The sequence below is a fragment of the Ctenocephalides felis genome, unplaced genomic scaffold, assembly GCF_003426905.1.
Source record: "Ctenocephalides felis isolate EL2017-DRISC unplaced genomic scaffold, ASM342690v1 CF-g0.4_SCAFFOLD_02330, whole genome shotgun sequence".
Classification (NCBI taxonomy): domain Eukaryota; kingdom Metazoa; phylum Arthropoda; class Insecta; order Siphonaptera; family Pulicidae; genus Ctenocephalides; species Ctenocephalides felis.
The window spans coordinates 1-23,384 of record NW_020538484.1 but is presented as its reverse complement, the minus strand read 5'-3'; the positions used below and the strand labels follow the sequence as shown (position 1 = coordinate 23,384).

General features: G+C 30.5%; 1 protein-coding gene across 1 annotated transcript; it reads right to left on the bottom strand.

The window, feature by feature from the left end:
* Positions 1 to 2,566: 2,566 nt before the first annotated feature.
* On the bottom strand, positions 2,567 to 7,663 carry LOC113380715. Its single transcript, XM_026619852.1, has 2 exons — positions 7,279 to 7,663; positions 2,567 to 5,487 (listed from the first exon to the last, which is right to left on the bottom strand). Exons 1-2 carry the CDS (start codon positions 7,661 to 7,663, stop codon positions 2,567 to 2,569), a joined length of 3,306 nt encoding a protein of 1,101 aa, XP_026475637.1.
* Between the last annotated feature and the right edge of the window lie 15,721 nt (positions 7,664 to 23,384).

Below are 23,384 nucleotides of genomic sequence, written 5' to 3'. Positions count from 1 at the left end.
ACCCTTTTTGAAGAACAACCTCTCATTAGTATCACAAATATTAAGTAAAAATTCTTAACCTCAACATTTGATCCAATCCATAACTAGAAACAGAATTTCATACCTCCAAAACCGTCATAACTTTTCAACGGGAAATCCAAACCGCGAAAATTACGTCGGAACTATTACCTTGCCCTTTATAAACGATCTATACTACGCATAGAAAAAACTCTTCATTAAACATAATATTAGAGTAGTCTTTACCTCAGTCACTTAATTAAAATCTAAATTCGATCCGAAAATTTTAAGTAATTTAGTATACAAATTAAATTGTCCAAATTGCCGAGGATTTTACATTAGCGAAACTAGCCAAAATTTACACAGAAGAATCTCTCAACATAGGAATAAATAAAAATCAGTATAGAATAATGCTTTCAGATCATATTAACACCCTTCAACATAACATTGATTTTCTAAATCCGAGTATTTTACATTTTGAAATCAATATATTTAACAGAAGATATGATGAAGGTTGTCTAATATCATTAGGCAATAAAGTAATCAACAAAAGACTTGACAGCTATTCACTCTGTAATGATTACAAAATATTCCTCGACAATTTTTCAAACAATATTATTACTGAATAAGCGTGTCCCTTTTTATTACTTTCCGTAACCATATGTTTTTACCAGTTTGCACATTTTTTAAAAAATCTTTGTATGCGCATTCATTCAGCGTTTAGACTTCAACAACTATGTACACAAATGTAGTTTTTTAACTCAAATTCATAATTAGTTTTAAATAGTTGAACTTGAATTAGTTTGAAATGATAGTTTTTTAACTCTAATTCATAATTAGTTTCAAATGTTTGAACTACTGATAGCTTGGTATTAATATTGTGTCAATTAGTGTAGTGCAGTTGGTGTAATAAAAATGCTTCCTTTTAATTATTAAGTTTATTTTAGATGTTATTTGGTTCACGGTTCAGCAAAGACAGAGATTTACAGAGTTTAACATAAACAAAACATAAAAATGGCGGATACATAGTTTGAGTAGGGGAAAGAGTATTGCCAACGTCACTAATACTAATGGCGGGACATTTGAATTACAAATATATATAACATTACATTTAACATAAGAAAAAATGTGACAAACAATTTTGTCCAGCAGTGTTTAATTGTTAAGAAATTGCCATATTTCTTGCTGATGCCAAAAAATATGAGGTAGGTTTGTTTTAGGACACTTTGCAAAAAAAAGAAGAGCAACAAACTTAATGTGCAAGTCTTGTGGAGTTGCGTTACATCTTGGAGACTGTTTTGCTGCATATCATATAAAAGAGAAATACTAAACAATAAAGAAAATGTATTTTCTTTGCAAAATTGGCATATTTAGTTGATATTTTTCAAAGACTAAGCGATTTAACTAAATCAATGCAAGCATCTCAAATTCATGCTTTTGTTCAAAAAGACAAGATGTTGATGTTGGGGGGTTTCTCAACCCCTTTCGAAGTATTTTATACTCCGAGGAATAATAAAAAAAAATTAAATGTATGCAGAAAACAAAAACTAATTGGAAAACAAATATAAATTAAAAATAAAGTTTTTTCTTAATCCGTAATTAATAATAAACTAAAATATATTCTATATAAATTTTATATAAATGAAAAACAAAAATGAACACTAATTAATATTGCATGAAAAAATGTTATCTGTTTGGAAGTCCAAGCCGCGGCAGCTATTTGGTTGGATCTGGAAACATCAGCGTAGTCGGTTGGAAATGTTGAAAGGGAATTCGAACACACTGATAACAAAACAAAAACAACTGGCCGACTTGACACACAATAGAAACTTAATCCACTGATAATACTGAACTGATAACAAACACTGAAAGGAACTGAATGTACTGATTGAATGAATTAAACCGAAATGAATGAAAACCACGGAAAGAATAGACTCGAACACTGATAAGGAACTAAAGTACTTGAACGAATGAGAGGCACGGAATGAAACGACTCGAACACTGAAGGGAACTGAAAGTACCTGAACGAATGAAAGGAACCGAATGAATAAATTTGAATGGTAAAACTATTGCCTGCATCGGCCTTTTTTATGAGTCAGAATTGCCCGATTGCCTAAATTTGAAACGTGTTGTCCAAGTAGAAAAAAAACCTTTTACAGGTCCGACAACCTACACAGGTGCGGCGCAAACATTTTCCCCCGACTAAAAGGTTAGCCTTTTATACTTCTGAAAATACTCGAAATTGGTACATAGTGAACCTCATGATTAGGAAGGATAGAATTGCCAAAATAAATTCAAACTTTCATTCAGAGTAGATCGGTTACGGAAGCCTGACCTCGCGCCAGGGTCCCGCTCTCGCAACCTACCACATTCACACAATCTAGATTGCGGAAGTTTTATTTTCGCGCCAGGGTCTAGATTTTTGGACATTTACAAGAATCTTCCAGAGACTATGAGGGATGTTCTCATCGCCCTGGAGATTGAAAATTTGGCAAAACTATATATAGAAGCAAATATATCATGAGATAGAAAAGTTTTTTTTTTTTGAAATGAATAATTCAGATATAAACTATTGAATAGGTAGGGGGCATAGTTTGACAACAGGCCGCTTGATTAGGGTATTTCCCGTTTTTACCAATGCTACTCGAACCACTCCATCGGAGCCCGGAAAAACCTCTTCAACTCTTCCCAACCCCCAATGGAGCGGACGCGCATTCTCTTGTTTTACAACTACCAAATCACCCTTTTTAATAGGATTAGTGACTATATTCCATTTCTGTCGGACCTGTAGCTCGGTTAGATATTCCACATTCCATCGCTTCCAGTAAGAAGCGACAATATGATCTAACAATTGTTTTCTTTTAGTCAAATTCAAGTTTTCATAGTCAACGGGCAAATCCGACAGAGGCTCTTGCATTAAAAAGTGCGCAGGCGTAAGAGGCTGAGGGTCCGACGGATCATTGCTCAGCCAACATAACGGTCTTGAATTCAGTAAGGCTTCGATTTGATTGAGGACTGTATTAAACTCTTCGTAGGATAAAATTTGCAACCCTATAACTTTAAACAAATGGGTCTTCACTGATTTAATATTCGCCTCCCATATACCTCCAAAATGTGGGGCAAACGGTGGATTAAATTTCCATTCAATGTCATGCAAAACCAATAATTCATTGAAACGCTTTTTATACTCTTCGGAATTTAGGAGAAGGAATAAGGAATCAAGAGTATTTTTGGCTCCTATAAAATTGGTTCCACAATCGGAGTAAATACATTTAATAGGACCACGCCGGGCTAGGAATCGTTTCAAGCAATCTAAAAATGTATCGCTTGTTAAATCTGAAGCTAATTCGAGATGTATCGCCTTAGTGGCTAAACAGATGAACAAGCATATATAAGCCTTGTAGGTTCGAGCGCCTCTGTGACGACTCATGGAGATATTGAAGGGGCCTGCATAATCAACGCCGACGTTTAGGAAAGCTCTACTGGCTGTTATGCGCGGTACTGGTAAGTCGCCCATGAATGGAAAAATGGGTTTCGGATTCTGTCGAAAACAAGTTATACACTTGTGAAGACGATTACGAATTATTGCACGAGCCGACAAGATCCAATATTTTTGCCTCAATAAAGATAATACTAAGTTTGATCCAGTATGTAAATTATTAATATGGTAGTAATCTATAAGACAATTTACTACTTGGTCTTTTTTTGGCAAAAGAAATGGATTGTTATTAGTTGTTAATCCTAATCTACCTTTAACGCGTAAACAATTATTAGAATCCAAAACCAAATTTAGTCGGCAAAACTTCTTCGAACAAGACTTTCCGTTCGTTAATAGTTTGAATTCTTCGGGAAAATGATGTTCTTGGACTAAACGAATAATAATTACCTCGGCTTGTTTCAAATCTGAAGTCAAAAGTCGGTTTCGATTTGTTATAATTTTACAAAACTTCAACATATAAGCGAAAATTCTTACAAGTTTGCACCAATTAGAAAATTTTTGCGTTAATTCATATAAAGGATTGATCGATGGTATGACACTCTTTACTAATAGAACGTTAGCTTTTCTTTCTTGATCAATATCTCCGGAAGGTTCAACCGTTTTTGCAGGCCAAGTTGATATAGGACCGTTTAACCAATCCGGCCCAAACAACCAATTCTTATGTTGGATAAAATCCTTAGGTCGAAGACCTCGAGAAACACAATCGGCTGCATTTTGATTAGAAGGAATGTGAAGCCATTGTGCATTAGGAATGAGATCCCGTATTTTTGTTACCCTATTGGCTACAAATGTTTTCCAACGAGTAGCCGGTCCTGCTAACCAGTGAAGGACAATCATAGAATCGGAAAAACAGTAAATGGAATCAAAATCTATACTATGTTGGTTATTCGTTAATATAAAATTCAGAAGTTTTGACAGTAAATGACAGGCACAAAGTTCAAGCCTGGCTAATGTTTGGTTTTTAATCGGTGTTACTCGTGATTTTGAAATCAATAAGAAATTCGGATTGCCAAGAGATTTAATATAAACTACCGCTCCATACGCTTGCTCTGAGCTATCCGCGAAACCAAATAATGTACATTTGTTTTGTTTTGACGTTTCGAGATAACGCGGAATCTGATAGTTATTAAGATGCTCTAATTCGGAATATACGGCTAACCATGATGTAATAATAAATGATGGTAATTCCTCATCCCAATCGATTTTTAATGTCCAAATTTTTTTCAATAATATTTTTATCTTAACAACTATCGGAGTTAGGAAACCCAGAGGATCCCAGATTCGCGCTATTACTGAAAGAAGTTGTCTCTTTGTCCATTTTCTCCACGTAAGCTTTATTTCGAATGAAAAATTATCTGATAAGGGATCCCATTTTAATCCCAATACCTTTGTAGAAGATTCCATTTGAAAATCCGATTTAGAGAAATGTTTATTTTGTACATCAGAATCAGGAAAAAGTTTACGCAGATTAGAATTATTAGATTCCCACTTTTTTAATTCAAAACCACCAGACGATAATACAGTCTGCAAACCTTCGCAAATGGTTTTAGCGCTATCCAAGGAGTCGATACTTGTAACCACATCATCAATATAGACATCGTTCTCAAGAATTCTAGAAATAGATTGAGAATATTTGGAACATTCGTCTCGGGAAAGTTGTTTGATGGTTCTGATAGCTTGAAAGGGAGATGACGATAGACCAAAAGTTACAGTATTTAATTCATAGATGCCAATGGGTGCATCGGGAAACGGTCTCCATAAGATTTTTTGATATTTTCTATCTTGTTTACGAACCCAAATATTACGATACATTTGTTTGATATCAGCTGTTAATGCTATAGGCCCGAAACGAAAATTTAGAAGGATTGAACAAATGTCGGTTTGTAATTTAGGACCAACATGCAAAATTTCGTTCAAGGAAGTGAATTCTGAATTTTTCGCAGATGCATCAAACACAACGCGTAAAGGCGTAGAGGAACTTTCTTTTTCGACTGCGAAATGAGGAATATAATATCCATTTTTTATTTTAATAAAATCATCGACTTCCTGATCTACCGGACAATAATCGACAAAGGATAATTGGTTTTGAGTCAGGTAATCTTCTATAACGGCGGCATATTTTTTATGAAATTCGGGATTTTTCAAAAATTTATTTTCAAGCATTTGGTATCGCTTTAAGGCTAAATGAAATGATTTGTATAAATTCCTGCCTTCACTTTTAAAAGGCAGCGCTACTACATATCGTCCATCTGGAGATCGCGTAGTAGTTGTAGTAAAATGATTTTCGCATAAATCATCGTTAGAAGAGGGGATTATTTCGGGAATGTCTTCTAATTGTAAGAATTTATTCATTTGTAAATGAAAATCTGAATCTGAAACATTACATAAATTAGTAGAAGTGCCGGTATTTTCATATAAATCAGGAATGGAACCTAATATTAGATAACCCAACCGGGTTTCTAGGGCCACAGGTAATCCTTTATCATTTTTAACCTGATTAGTGCCAAGAATTTCGCCAAAAACATCGCAACCCAAAATTCCGTCGACCTCCTGGGGTGTATGAAAGTTAGGATCCGCTAAAGGATAATTCAGAAATGTTTTGATGGATGAAATCGGAATGGTAATTTGTGGTTGCTTTCCCACTATCTCGTGTACTACGTATGCACAGACCGATAACTGATAAGAATCGATTAAAGATTTCAAAGTGAAATTAACTAATCCAATAACTTTATGTGACGAATTGCCTAACCCGATCACTTGGGTTGATATTGGAAGAATTTGTAAATCAGCCTTTTTGCACCAATTTAATGACACAAAATTTCTATCGCTTCCCGAATCAATAATTGTACGTAATAAAATGTTTTCTTTTCTAGTAGTAACTTTTACTACTGCTGTCGGCAATATGGTAATATGATGTGCAATTTTGTTTTGATTAAATGCGCATAAAACCGTACTATTTGATTTTGAGTTAGAAAGATTATTTTGATCCGTACTCGCAAAATTGCTGCCAGTATGCAATAGCGAGTGATGTCGTTCGTTACATAATAAACAGGTTTTATTCGATCGACATGTAGTCGTTATCTTATGACCCAAACAATTGTCGCATAAGTTTAATTTTTGAATAAGGGATCGCCGATCAGGTATATTCAATGAAAGAAATTTCGAACAAGTAAACACTCTGTGTTGTTCCCGACACACAAAGCAATGGTTATCATATTTATTTTTTAACAAAAATGACCGGCTAATTTTTGTGTTTTTGTAATTGGGTTTGTCATTAGTGAAATTGTTGCTCATACCATATACTTGATTTTTTGCCTGTTGTGATTTTTGAAGAAAATGCAGGAGGTCTTGATATTTGGGAAACTCACCTTGATAAAAATGCTCGAATTTTTCTTGTAACAACGGATCGAGTTTCGAGAATGCTAGTGACGTAATAAGGAAATCATAGGCGTCGGGAATATTCAATTGGGAGAGCGCTTGCACCGCGGTATCGAATTTTTCAAGGAATGAATTTATTTGTCCAGATGAAATGGTTTTGAATGATAATAGTTGCTTGAAATAATTTGTGGCTAAGTAGCGTTTATTTTGGTATTTTTTGATGAGCGCTTCCCAAAGAATTTGATAATTATTTGCGGTCGGTAGTATCGAATGAAATATTTTTAATACCGGACCCTGTAACGCTCCTTTTAAAAAATGGAATTTTGATACATTATCTAACTCGGTATTTTCATGAATTAGTGAATTAAATGTTTCATAGAATAATGGCCATTGTTGAATATCACCTGAGAATTTAGGTACTTTAATGGACGGTAAATGTTGTTTGGGTACAACGTCTTTAATTGAAGAACTATGCACATTTTTATTCTCTAATAATTTCTCAGCGTGTTTTATTTTGGCGTACATCGTTTCAAGGGCCTTTATTGCAGAATATTCCGGAATAAAACTAGGATTATCTAAATATTTTAATTTGTTTATTTCATCACACAATTGAATGAATTGTTCACGAGCATTTTCAGAAATGTATAAATTTTCGAGAAATTGTGTCTTGTTTGATGGTACATCAATCTGTTGTGATAGATCGTACGTTTCTTGCACAATTGAGAAGTACGTCTCTCTTTTGGCGGTTAGACGTACAATTTCTGCACCAATATCGATTTTAGGCCCCATTATATATTTTTGTTTTCTGTATACACCCAATTAATCCTAATAATAATTAGGATCCGGTTCGAAGGACCAAATGTTGATGTTGGGGGGTTTCTCAACCCCTTTCGAAGTATTTTATACTCCGAGGAATAATAAAAAAAAATTAAATGTATGCAGAAAACAAAAACTAATTGGAAAACAAATATAAATTAAAAATAAAGTTTTTTCTTAATCCGTAATTAATAATAAACTAAAATATATTCTATATAAATTTTATATAAATGAAAAACAAAAATGAACACTAATTAATATTGCATGAAAAAATGTTATCTGTTTGGAAGTCCAAGCCGCGGCAGCTATTTGGTTGGATCTGGAAACATCAGCGTAGTCGGTTGGAAATGTTGAAAGGGAATTCGAACACACTGATAACAAAACAAAAACAACTGGCCGACTTGACACACAATAGAAACTTAATCCACTGATAATACTGAAGTGATAACAAACACTGAAAGGAACTGAATGTACTGATTGAATGAATTAAACCGAAATGAATGAAAACCACGGAAAGAATAGACTCGAACACTGATAAGGAACTGAAAGTACTTGAACGAATGAGAGGCACGGAATGAAACGACTCGAACACTGAAGGGAACTGAAAGTACCTGAACGAATGAAAGGAACCGAATGAATAAATTTGAATGGTAAAACTATTGCCTGCATCGGCCTTTTTTATGAGTCAGAATTGCCCGATTGCCTAAATTTGAAACGTGTTGTCCAAGTAGAAAAAAAACCTTTTACAGGTCCGACAACCTACACAGGTGCGGCGCAAACACAAGATTACGGCTCTTATGAAAAAATTAAAACTGTGGATAGCTAGGATGAAAACTAATAACTTTGACATATTTCCCACCTTTAAAATTACTTGTGTTACTGATGAAATAGAAGTATGTAAAGATCTTATCAATCATATGACTAGTCTGAAGAACTAATTTTCGCATTACTTTAAAGTTCTAGATATGTCCAAATACGAATAGATTAGAAATCCATTTGTCATTGAGAAATATGATGATTTGCTAAAAAAACAAGCTCAACCTTAATTATTATTCTATGATTTGTTTTCATTAAATTTAAAATTATTTTTTTTTATAATAAAGAGTTATGTTTGTATGTACATTTTTTAAAAATATTATGTATTATTTGGCATAATTTCAGTTAAATACACCTAAGTCTGTTTTTACACGGTCTTTTTGTACACGGTTTTGATATAACACGGTTTGAAAATTGAATATTTTTAATTTTTTTAAACGATTTTATTCCATTTAGCACGATTTGAAATTTTATGTACTTAAATTTTTTTTATCAAATTTAATTTTTGCAAAGTATGTTCATATCACAAAAAAATATTTATGAAAGAAAAAAGTCTGAAACCATCGATAGTATCGATAGTTTGCGAACACTAGTTTAAAGATTTAAGTGAATTCCCCTTTAGCGCGTACAAACAATTTTTATTGGTCAAAGGAAATGTGAATAGCACTAATTTAGGGGAATACCCTGAAAATTCTTGTTTTTCACTAATTTTAATAGGTTTTGGAGATTAGGAACAAATCACCCATTTTTGTATAAGATCAATGTCTTTTTCACACGTTTTTTTTTTACACGGCTTCTTCTGGAACCAATCTACCGTGTAAAAACAGACTTAGGTGTATATTTAAATTGTTAGAAAAATTAGGGGGGGCGCAATATTTTTTTCTATTAAAAAGGTTTTTGATGCCCCCTTTCGATAAAAAAAAATATTATGCCCTCCCTAATTTTTCTAACAATTTAATTTAAATATACTTAAATGAAATTATACCAAATAATACACAATATTTTTAAAAAATGTACATACAAACATAACTATTGATTATAAGAAAAAATAATGCGCAAGGAAGAAAAGATTGGAAACCACTACATTAACTGCTAAAGTCAGAATTAAAAAGGCAACATTTATTAGCGACTCTTTCTAAACAAACATATCTTTGTCAACTTGATTGAGCCACCATTAATAGTTTACAGATCAAACGGCTAGAACAGCATTCAGTTGCAAAATTTATATATGACACATATCAGTTTACTAAGGTTTATCATTTTAGTTGATACTGATGATGATATTGAAATTTTTCCTACTGTAGGTAAAATGTTCTATAGAGTACAACATATTTAATTGCAGTGATCAAGATTAACATAATTGATAGGAGCAACATGCAGCAACTTACCATAGATGACCTAATACTCAAATTAACTCGTATAGCTATAAAATATAGTATGATTTTGTTCAGAAACGGTCACATAATCCTTCATCATGTGGAATAGTATTTATTCACCGACATCTGAAATTATAAAATAATATAATATTTGATACGCAGAAATAAAAATATATTTTAATTCGTATCAAAATGAAAGAAAACGTGAAATGGCCACAAAAAAATTGTTAAATTATGACAGGCGTGTGCAAGTCATAACCTTTTTCTTAAATCAAAACAATATCGATAAAAAACAAAGTACGTACTCACCAAATAATCTAATAAATAACACAAACATTAAGTTTAATAATAAATCAATAGCATGTTTCAAAATAATAAAAAAAACATGAACGTTAACGAATGTTTAGCATATAAGATCAATGCGAATACAGAATAGAATGCTGTCAAAGTTCCTTGATATAAATTAATAACGAAAATAACCAATTCAATAAAATACTAACCAAAATAAATAATTTAATCATTAATCATCCACTAAAGCACTGAATTTAAACAAAACCTAAAAAACTTGTTGAAACTTGTTGAACCAACTATGAACACGGGGTATTCTAATATTGTCTAGGTGTTGAACTATCATGAAGCGCCTGCCATCAACGATAGTCATAGAAGATAGAAGATTACAAATACTAATAATCGTAGAACGGATGTAAGGGTGCCGACACACCTGTCCGTAGCGTGAGAAGCGACGTTCGTTAAGATGAACCGTTAACGCTTTTACGTTAACGAGAAAGACAAAAGAATTAGAAATTCTCTAACTTTTCTAAATTGGATGAGCACTTTACACGATTCTGAATATATTTGAGATAAAATAAATTGCTTAAAAACAAACAATATCAAATTTTGCACGGGTTGATTATTATGATAACACGTGGCACCAAATGATGTAAAAAATAAGTCTAAAATGTATTGTTCACTGAATATTTGCATTAATGAGTACCAAAAATAAAATAAAAAAAACTTTTTGTTTGAATTTTGAAAAAACTTGATTTTTGGAAATTTTGAAATGTTTAAAGAAGACATTTTCAAAATTATTCTTATTTTTCTAATTTAGTATTCATTCACTATCTGTAAATTTTGAATTTTTATTCAAAACAATAGCGCAGCGTAGAGACAAAATATCGGACGCGATGCAGTCTAGTCATAGACCATATACTCGTCTTTTATCTATGTCATAGACCTTGACCTTATATTCGATATGTGCGTGAGTGCAGCGCTCAAGCAGCGCCGGAATAAATATGAACTAATTGAGGCTATCAGTGTATTTCTTGAGTTTTTATATGTTTGTTAAAGAAAAAAGATATGAAATAATTGTTATAAATAATAATAAACAAGATACAATAATAATGTGAACGCTCAATGTTTATTGAAATTATTAAATTTACTTCAACGTACTTAAAACAAAGTTAAGTATAATGAATAATTAAATAAAGAAATGCAGTAAACATTTTTAAGGTTAAGTGCCTTGAAGAAAAAATATTGTTGGCAAGTAGGTAGGACTCAATACCTCGTCCGATTTTTTTCCTCTAATGAAATGTTGACTGCAAATGCGATCATTGGGCTTGGGAACCCATGGCAATGATCCATCAACACTACAAATATATATTTTGAATTATTTCTGCATTGTATTAATGTAATTGAACTGTTTGCAAAATAAACATTTTTTTGCAATGTGATAACTTTTTTTTTTTAATCAAAAATTACAGTTATTATATAATAAAATGTAATTAATATATAGATAATAGTTATACATAATCAATATACAATATACAAATATATATTTTGCATTATTTCAGCCTTGTATTAATTACATTGTTTGCAAAACAATTTTTTCTAGTAAGCATTAAATTTTGATAGTATCTCGGCCGCGAAATTACCTTCATATGCCCTCATATCATAAAACATCTTTTGACACTTTTTATGCGCTCAATTAGCAGTCCATGTATTGTATAAGGTCTTTGAGTCTAGTACATAAACATTGGTACTATCCATAGATATGTAAACAATATTTGTTCTATAAAATATCTTATAATTTGATGTGCATATGTCTAATGATCATTTTTGACCGATTTTTTTTTACTTTTTCTATTAGATTCTCATAACCTCAAGATCTGCTTTCTCAAAAATTTTAAAAGTTCCTCATTTTGTCAATACAAACAAAACGTTATTTGAATCTTTCAAATCGGACGCTCCGTTATTTTAAAAACTGAATTATTATTTTTGGCATTTTCTTCCCCGTATCTTCGAAACAACTAGACCTGCTTTTGCCAAAAACTAATCAGCACGTCTCCCCGTCAATGCGAATTGGATTATTCAAATCGGGTCATTAGTGTTTACGGAATCGTCTACAAAAAATTGTATCCAAACACACACAAACACACACGTACATCCATATTTTTCTAACCTATGCCAAAATGTTCAGAAAACTTTGAAACGTAAAAATATATAAAAAAGAAATATTTTTGCGATTGAACCAGTCAAGATAGAGAAACGACTATATTCATTTTTTATAAATAATTTATACTTGTTTATCTATGGCTATAATATAGTATATAATATAGACTCTATATAAAAATATTTTTTATATTCTAATAAGTCACACACAACTGTACGTTCACTTTACAGATTCATTATAATGATAGAAGTAGAAAGATCGTAATGTATGAAAAATGTTTTCAGAACAAAACTATAGATTGAACAAAGTCTTTATAGTTTTATTATGTGTTTTTGTGGTGTCATTTATATCAACTTTTAAACATTTGTATTTTACTTATAATTTATAAATTGCATAGATTTCTTTATCTGATTCTTTTCTATTGATCAATTAAGCTCAGTGAAAAAGGAAACGATTTTTTTCATAGTACTCCATACTGAAGAAAAATATATTTATAATCTGTAGAAATTCCAAGTAAATCTGTTCAGTTCGAACTTGAAAAGTACTGGATATCGTTGAACACCCAGAGAAAAACGTGTTTGAAGTTTCGCGGAGTAAAGAAACAGAAGAAAATTATTACATATATTCTTGAAACATTAAACTCTGTAAATATAAAAAAAATCGATTTTTTAAAACTTGTAGATGAATATTTCTTTGAATTTATTTATTTAATTTATTTTTTAACTAGTAATTTTCTAGATTCCAATTTATATAACTTTGAAATTTTGTATATACTAACATAAGTCTAGACAAAAAAGAGTGCGCGTAAGGTTCACACGCGATTGAAGTAAAACTTGTTTGCTATTGTACGAGATAGCTCTGAAGTTAGAAATAAATACCATATAACGATTTTGAATAATGTTTGTTAGTAATATAGTTATACTCGAGATGCACACATTTATTAATATCAACCATCATGCATATTTATATAATAATAAATTATAAATTATATATTCATAATAGCATATATAAATATGAGTACCTATATTCATTTTTTATAAATAATTTATACTTGTTTATATATGAGTACCGGCCCTACGACTACTAATCACAATCGACCCGTATAAAAAAAAGAGTGCGCGTAAGGATCACACGCGATTGAAGTAAAACTTTTAATATTGTATGAGTAGGCAATTAAGATAAAAATAAAAAAAACATCATATTTGAATTTTAAAAATCATTTATTAATAATCACATAACATCAATAACAAAGTTTAAAACAACAGCGATAGATTAATTGCTATCATAGTTCATATATGATATAATAGGTTTGTGATAACGGAAATGAGAGACATAAATTTTGCTTTGTAAACTATGTACATTTCTGGAGAAAACTGCATCAATAGTCGTGCCATATCTTGTGGTTGATTCAAATGGAGAATTATTTATTGTTAAATTAAATTTATTATTTAAAAAATCAATTAATGGTTGAGATTCTTCTGAACGAAAGTTGATATTGAAATCTCCAGCAAGAGTTAATGGTATCTCGTTGTGATTAGTGTTTAAAAGTTTTGCACCCTTATTAGAAAAATGAAGTAACTGCTGATGAAGAAATTTAATAATATTTGATATGTTTTTATTGGGAGAAATTTAAAGGACGACTATAATTAATGTTTGATTCTGAGTGTTCACACAGCGGACAACTGCAATATCACCTACTTGTGTAATTTCATTAGGAATATCCAGTAATATTGTTGGCGCAAGAAACTGCATAGGAGTCGCATTATGAAGAGTATCTGAACATGAATGATTGACAGCTACACCACCTGCTCTTGAGTTTGATCGTTTGTATTGAGTAACGCAGTAATAGTTCTGAATATCAATTCGTTCTTCATTATTGATCCAAGTTTCCGAAAATAACAAAAACGTACAACGTTGTAGCACTTTATCTTGCAGATCAGGCAAATGAGCTCGTAAACTTTGGCAGTTAAAGGAAAACAATGAAATGTCGTTCAAACTTATTATCTCACTCAATTTTTCTTCTTGTGTTATTAATCTACGAGTTGAAAGTCTTTGGAATTCAGTTTGTAAGTCCATTAATCCTGCTGGCCGTTTTCTTCCATGATAAAATTTTTTGTCGTTGTTTTAGAAATGATGAACAATCCATTAATGCTGGTAACTCGTGATAATGCAACATATAGAAGCTGCTGATTATGTGTTTTATTGTATTCATATACAATTTCATCAAAAGTACCACCTTGTGATTTGTGTATTGTGAGTGCACAAGCAGACACTAAAGGAAAATGATTTCTTTTGGCAAATATGATTTTATTTCTATTCATTGGAATAGATGAAGATCTCCTGAGAATCGGCACATCAATCCTACTGATATTAAGAGTTTGAATATGATGTGCAGCTTTCTTCCTAATTTTGTTACCTATCTTACCAGGAAATTCAAACCATAAACGTAGAAGTTCATCATTATCGCCACGTTCTATGTACACTAATTTTCCTACACAACCATTAGCTAAGTGCTAAGCCATCACTCACATCAATATTAGTTGTTATTATGTAAAATTTATTCATAACCGATTTTTGTGAAACTGCTGACGAATGTATGATTGTTGATCTGTCGCATGGCAACCTACATAAATATCCGTGGCAGTAGATATTATTTTGTCTTCAACGAGATTCAGTATAAATTTATTATATTCCATGACACATTTATTCTCTAAGAAAAGTCTTATTCCATGAGGACATAATACAGTAACATCTTCTTTTGTAAAAAAACGTGATTCAATTAATGCAAGTTCATATAGGGTTTAGCGGGTTTAGCGCTCGACTTACGCATGACATGACGGGAGTGGATACTCGCGACATCAGCGCTTACGGCGTCGTAGTGTTCAACTTCACGTTGGCGTTTTCGTTGCATTTGTACGGATTTACACCCGTGTAGCCTAAAGAAATTTTTACACCCATATCGCGCCTAAAGAAGTTTTACTTCAAAATGATTTCATCAAAAACGAATGACGAACTGTTCGGGCATAACCCAATTCCTGATGTATTTGTACAGATGCTCTCCTTAGTCGCGCCTAAAGAAGTTTTACTTCAAAAATTATAATATTTATCGTGCTGATTAGTTTATTAGTTTTTTGTGATCAAATTAAAAAAAAAGAAATTGAAGACGGGGATAAGGTCCATCAAGCGAGCATCCTAAAATATTTATTAAAAAATGTAATTAAATATTTAATGAAAATTTATTAAAATTAGGACTAATGAGCTGCACTTTAAAGCTATACAAGCACGTGTTTGTGTTCTTAGTTTTATCCTAATGAAAAAAATGAACTGCCACACATTTCTTTTAGATCACTTTAAATACAATTCAAATTTTTCAATCATATTGTTAATTATACAAATTATGAGAAAACTGCACGAATATTTGAGTATTTACCATTGGATAAAATGGTTATTCCTATTAATGAATTAGTGATAAAAATTTTAATAGAATGGGAAAACATTAAAATAAATATATGTTTCATACCAGTATGTAATACTAACATTATTATAACCGTAAAAAACTGATTTTATCCAAGTTTTCAAATGCATTGCAATGACCTATCGTAAAAATTTGTGAAATTAAGGACGATACTCATATAATTATTGCTTAATGATTGATCGATCAAAATATCATATCCTTATTATACTCTTATTTTTTATTTTAATGCTATTTCCTATGTTTTTAGCACACATACATGACTTGGTAGAAAATAGTGAAATTAAGAACGATACAAATATAATTATTGCTTAATGTGATTGATCTTTTTTCTAATATTTTACTATTTTTGTTCCATCACTATGCTTTTCACTTATCATATAACTATATGCTCATTATACTCTTATTTTCCTATTATATTTTTATTTGTTATTTATTCTGTTATTTTATTATTATAAATATTTTAATCTATTTCCTATTTATTAATCATATTATTATATCTTCTCACTCTCCGCAAAGGGACTTGGCCTGCAACAAGGCTCAATGACATAATTATAGAACAAACTCACATAGTCAAATATTTAGGTTTACACCTGAATAAAAGACTAGCTTGGAAGAGCACATTAAGAAAAAGAGAAAACAGCTTGAAGAGGTAAGGATAAGATATTATTGGCTCTTCGGTAAGTAATCAAAACTGGACACACATAATTAAATTACCTACCGGTAATCTCCGAACAAATGTAGATTACCTTGTTCTGAAATGAATTGATATTCGAATAGATCGAAGGATGGCGCTACGATTTCCAATTTCATTGATCTAACAAATAGCTTGATCTACATTGATTTGATCGGCCATTTTCTACAAGTTGTCATCGCGTATTGTAGTTGAGATGTGTTATATTTGTTTTTCTGTGATTGTTCATATATAATTATATTTTGGTGAATACTATTTTCATTTATTATTAAGTTAAAATGGTAAAGTGTAATGTGCCAAATTGTTATAACTCCAAATATAATAATAAATGCATGTGTTATATTTGTTTTTCTGTGATTGTTTATATATATACTTATGTTTTGGTGAATACTTTTTTCATTTATTATTAAGTTAAAATGGTAAAGTGTAATGTGCCAAATTGTTATAACTCCAAATATAATAAAAAATGCATGTCTTTCCGGCATCTAATTGTCAGGTAAGTATATAATGATGTATTATGCATATAATGAATATGTATCATGAAAATACTATTAAAATGATATATATTATGTATATATATATATATATATATATATATATATATTTTGTAGAGTTTCGAACAAGAATCCAAAAATAATACAAAATAAAAAACAAGAAAAGTTTTTAAAAAAACAATTTCTTTATTTAATTATTTGTTTATTGTCGACGTTTCGGAACTAGGTACGTTCCATCTTCAGGACATCTGTCAAGAAACATGATCTTGATGAGATTTTAGCAAACAATATGTTTAGGAAAAGAAAATAGATTTTTCTTAAATAATGAATTAAATTGTAAAAAATATAATAATGTACAGAAATATGATAATATGTTCAAAATAAAAATGATAAAAATAAATGAGTGGATTATCAGAACAGGATATTAAAACATAATAGAAAATTTTTTTGAAAGTTATGGAAAATTTTTTAAGAAAAGGTTAATGACAAAGTTGAATTAATTACCTGTATGTTTGAATATTTGTTAGCACTTTTTCACTAAACAAGCTTTTTAACAAAAATGATTTTGTGAGTTAATTTTCCGCCGAATAATTAGATTTTGTAAATCAAAATTACTAAAAAATTTGTCTTTTTTTAAATTATTATTTGAAAACACAAATAATATTGTTCTCTAGGATGTTGTTCGATTGGCTTTCAAAAATTAACTAAATGAAACTGGTGTGCCCTTTGTAACACGTGTAAACACTTGAACGAGAGATGTGAGATTGTATGTGTGTGTTTTATATGTCAGGGTGTGAATACTTAAATTGTTGATCTTAAAAGGAAGTCGATATTAATTGTTTGTCAAAAAGTGTAAAAAATTTAAATATGAATCATGTAATAGGTTGTGATCTGATCTAATGTTGACACTGTTAGAAACATTTATGAGGATGAGACAACTCTCCGCGAATAACCTTCTAAAGATGCAACTTTCGTGATATAAAATCTTTGGAGTGAAATTAAATGAATGGGCGTTTTCTATAGAGTGTTGTACTAGGGTACTTTTGAAATTTTTTTGTTTATGGTGGACCACACTTAGTTCATGTTGTCTCATTCTCTTGTGTACATATTGGGAGGTTTGTCCAATATATTGAAAAGCACAGTCATTACAAGAAACAGAATATACTACATTAGTATTGAGATTGGATGGGGTGGGGGATTTAATGTTCGTAAAGAATTGGTTGAAGGAGTGTAAGGATGAGCCTGATACTAAAATGTTTTTCTTCTAACAAAATTTTGGCAAATAATAATATAAATCTTCAACGTATGGTATGCTGCAGTAAATAAGATTGGTGTTTTGATGTTAGTACTGGTATTGGGAGAATTTTTGTGTTTTAAGAAGTTCGTCTTTTTGATAACTGAATGAATGAGATTTTTTGGGTAACCATTTTCAATTAGAGTTATTTTTACTAGGGATAATTTTGTGGATGGAAGTTTGGTGAGACAACAAAATAGCATGGTCTGTAAGGGAAAAATAGTGTTTTCTTATAGTTTCTGGGACAGTATGAGGATAGTGTAAGTTACACTATTCCTCATACTGTCCCAGAAACTATAAGATAAACACTATTATTTCCCTTACAGACCATGCTATTTTGTTGTCTCACCAAACTTTCCATCCACAAAATTTATCCCTAGTAAAAATAACTCTAATTGAAAATGGTTACCCAAAAAATCTCATTCATTCAGTTATTCAAAAAAGACGAACTTTCTTAAAAACACAAATTAATTCTCCCAATACCAGTACTAACATCAAAAACACCAATCTTATTTACTGCAGCATACCATACGTTGAAGATTTATATTATTATTTTGCCAAAATTTTGTTAGAAGAAAACATTTTAGTATCAGGCTCATCCTTACACTCCTTCAACCAATTCTTTACGAACATTAAATCCCCCACCCCATCCAATCTCAATACTAATGTTATATTCTGTTTCTTGTAATGACTGTGCTTTTCAATATATTGGACAAACCTCCCAATATGTACACAAGAGAATGAGACAACATGAACTAAGTGTGGTCCACCATAAACAAAAAATTTCAAAAGTACCCTAGTACAACACTCTATAGAAAACGCCCATTCATTTAATTTCACTCCAAAGATTTTATATCACGAAAGTTGCATCTTTAGAGGTTATTCGCGGAGAGTTGTCTCATCCTCCTCATAAATGTTTCTAACAGTGTCAACATTAGATCAGATCACAACCTATTACATGATTCATATTTAAATTTTTTACACTTTTTGACAAACAATTAATATCGACTTCCTTTTAAGATCAACAATTTAAGTATTCACACCCTGACATATAAAAACACACACATACAATCTCACATCTCTCGTTCAAGTGTTACACGTGTTACAAAGGGCACACCAGTTTCATTTAGTTAATTTTGAAAGCCAATCGAACAACATCCTAGAGAACAATATTATTTGTGTTTTCAAATAATAATTTTAAAAAAAGACAATTTTTTAGTAATTTTGATTTACAAAATCTAATTATCGGCGGAAAATTAACTCACAAAATCATTTTTGTTAAAAAAGCTTGTTTAGTGAAAAAGTGCTAACAAATATTCAAAACATACAGGTAATTAATTCAACTTTGTCATTAACCTTTCTTAAAAAATTTTCCATAACTTTCAAAAAAATTTTCTATTATGTTTTAATATCCTGTTCTGATAATCCACTCATTTATTTTTATCATTTTTATTTTGAACATATTATCATATTTCTGTACATTATTATATTTTTACAATTAATTCATTATTTAAGAAAAATCTATTTTCTTTCCTAAACATATTGTTTGCTAAAATCTCATCAAGATCATGTTTCTTGACAGATGTCCTGAAGATGGAACGTACCTAGTTCCGAAACGGACAATAAACAAATAATTAAATAAAGAAATTGTTTTTTAAAAACTTTTCTTGTTTTTTATTTTGTATTATTTTTGGATTCTTGTCGAAACTCTAAAAATATACACAAACCAAGACTCTACCATTCAATATAATTGAATATATGAAAATAATGTATATATGTAAAATAAATAAAATAATAAAAAAAATATATATACATATATATATATATATATATTTTTTTTTGAATATCTTGTATTTTGATGTTGATATATATGTTTAATTTGAGTTAATATTCGGCGTACGTAACATCAATAAAATAGTATGAGTTTTTTTAAATAATTTTATTATTTAAAATCCATACGTTTCGGCTAGCATCTTAGCCATCATTCAGTGGTAATCAAGTTAACTATAAAAATGAAACTAAATAAATTATATGAAAGGAAATTTCATGGAAAACAATAATAATAATAATAGTAATAAAACACTTACAATTTTGTATCCTAATATAGCATATGAAACCATTGTTAATCCATGGTATGAGTATGTGCACATTGATAAGATATGTATTTTTAACACAAACATCACAAATGGTAAAACACACTAATAATCATGATAACTTGACAAGTTGTCGAAACTATATTTACTCTTCGGAGTTTAGGATAGGATAGAAATGTCACAACTTTCTCAAAGTAGTTTTTAGCATGTGTGATATTTTTTGGAAAATTTAAAAGGCGATGGGATTTGTTATTTTTTAAGGAATTTTGACACGCTATTAAGAAACCACGTGTTCGCTTCGTTCAGGGCCGTATTGTCAAAGCGTTGTTTATCACTTTGTCGTTATGTAATTGTAAAAACAACCCCTCAGCGAATCTTCTTTTAATTGTATTCTCTTCAAAATGTAAAATTTTAGGGTTTAAAAAAATCGATATTGTGATTTAAATTTTTAATATGCTCAGTTAACATTGTTTTAAATTGTTTGGGATTTTTTGAATTATTTTTGTGTTGATTAAGGCGTTTACTTAGGTTTTGGCTAGTTTCTCCAATATAAAAGAGTTCGCAATTAGAGCAATTAATTTGATATACTAAATTCCTGAGCCGGTCAAAATTGAACTTAGATTTCATTTGTGTAAAAATTGAACTAAGGGTTGCATCACAATTACATACCAACAGAATGCCACACTGTTGAAATAATTTTTTTCCACGAGAAAAATAAATCTTTTACGTTACGGTAGGCAAATGACACCAGTATATGATTCTAGGTCAATGTTTCGTGTCCAGAAGTTTTTGTCAGATAGTAATATGGCGTGGTCTGTTAAATTTATTATTGTCGCTATTTTCATTTTAAGAGGGTGGTATGAGTGGTAATTTATGTATCGTCCGGAGCTAGTTGGTTTCTGGTACCAGTTAGTAATTAGTCGGTGGTCATTTGTACGTATTAGTCTGATGTCTAGAAAACTAATCGAATTCACTGTCTCTAATTCTACGGTAAACTGTAGTTTTTTATTAAAATTGTTAAAATTATCAGTAAATATGTTAATGTCTTCTTCCGGAATACAAGTAATGATATCGTCTACATATCGGTAATAAAAGATTTGTTTGTTATAATTATTAAAAATTTTGTTTTCTACTAATTGTAAGGAAATTTCTACTAAAGACGGAGATGCGGGAGATCCCATTGGGGTGCCAAAAATTTGGTAATAAAATGATCCATTAAATTCAAAATAGGTGTTTAGAGACAATGAATTTGATGATTTCTCTAAACCAATGTAAAGATAATGTGGTGTGTGAAGGCGAATTTCACTCCATCTGCTGGTGATGGCGTCTAGTATTAAGTCTAGTGGGACATTTGTAAATAGGGATATAACGTCTAGGCTAATTAGTTTATAATTATTGGGAATGGAAATATTATTAAGAAGTTTGACAAGCTCGAAGGAATTTTTAATGTAATATGGGGACTGTTTTGTTATTGTTAAGATATTACTAAATGTACTTGGATAATTTGTATAGTGGAGAATTTATGTCTGAAACAATCGGTCTATAGGTAGGTTTGTTTTGTGTATTTTAGGAAGGCCGTATAATCTTGGAAAGTATGGGTGTAAATTTTTTAAGTTTGTAGCTGTATCTTTTGTGATTTGTTTATTGGTAACTAATTTGTCTAGAAGTTTATGACAGGAGCGGTTAATGTGTTCGGTTGGGTCGTTGTTTATGGTCGTGTAGGTACTGTCGTCCGAGAGTGATTCAGTATTTTTTGTAAATAGTCCTCTTTGTCAAGATAACTGTGACGTTTCCTTTGTCTGCTCTTGTCACGATGATGTTAGGATGGTTTTTTAAAAATAATTTACAACTTTTGAGATCTCTAAGAATGTCAGTATAATTCGAATTTTTATATTGAAAGAATTGATGTACGAATAATTTTTTTGCAAAAAAGGGTTCTGGTATGAGATTTCTGTTTAGGATCTTTAATTTGTTGCAAACCATTTTCTAAGTTCGAGAGTAATTTAATGAAATTAAAATTGTTGGGACAGTGGGAACAGCAAAATTGGGGCCTAATGCAAAATGTATCGAAGTCTATCTGGGATCTCAATAGATGAGAAGTTTTTTAGCCATTTGTGATGACGTTTTCATCTAAATTTATTTTACTATGTTCTATTTTATTTTGTAATAATTTGTTAAATTTATTTTGTAAGATTGTTTTAGGTTAGTGGAATGTTTATTGTTTTTAATATTTCGAAGTGGAGAAAATCGTTGACAATTTCGGACTCAACTGTACGAAAACAACCAATTGGTAATTTTTGCGGTGGTATTCCTGAAGTTGTGTATTTTTTTAATGCAACTTTCTATCGTTAAAGAAATAAATTTTAAGCTAAGATTTCTACTGTATTATCCTGTGACTTATTAGAAATAGGTTTGAATTTTTTTACATTGATTTTGTAAAAGTTTGGTATTATTTTTTCTTTTCGACATCTTAATAAGAAGACATGTTATTAGTGTTTACAATGATTTTTGAATTTAATTTAGAAACTGCTTTAAATTGTGAATATATATAGATCCCGTAGTTGCGCCTGATAATTCATAAAACGATTGGTCATCACGTGTATTGAAGGTTTCTTGCCTGTTCTTGTGTACTTGAGAGACGATGGTTTGATATGACGATGTGGATCCATGGTTCGTAGAGTGTATTGTGGGGTTTTTAAGAAAATTATATGATAACTAGTGTATTAAGTCAATAATCCTTTTTCAGCCCAGGAGTGATATTTTTGAATATTCTTGAATTTGATGTTGATATATGTTTAATTTGAGTTTAATATTCGGGCGTAACATCAATAAAAATAGTATGAGTTTTTTTTAAATAATTTTATTTATTTAAAATCCATACGTTTCGGCTAGCATCTTAGCCATCATTCAGTGGTAATCAAGTTAACTATAAAAATTGAAACTAAATAAATTATATGAAAGGAAATTTCATGGAAAAACAATAATAATAATAATAGTAATAAACAC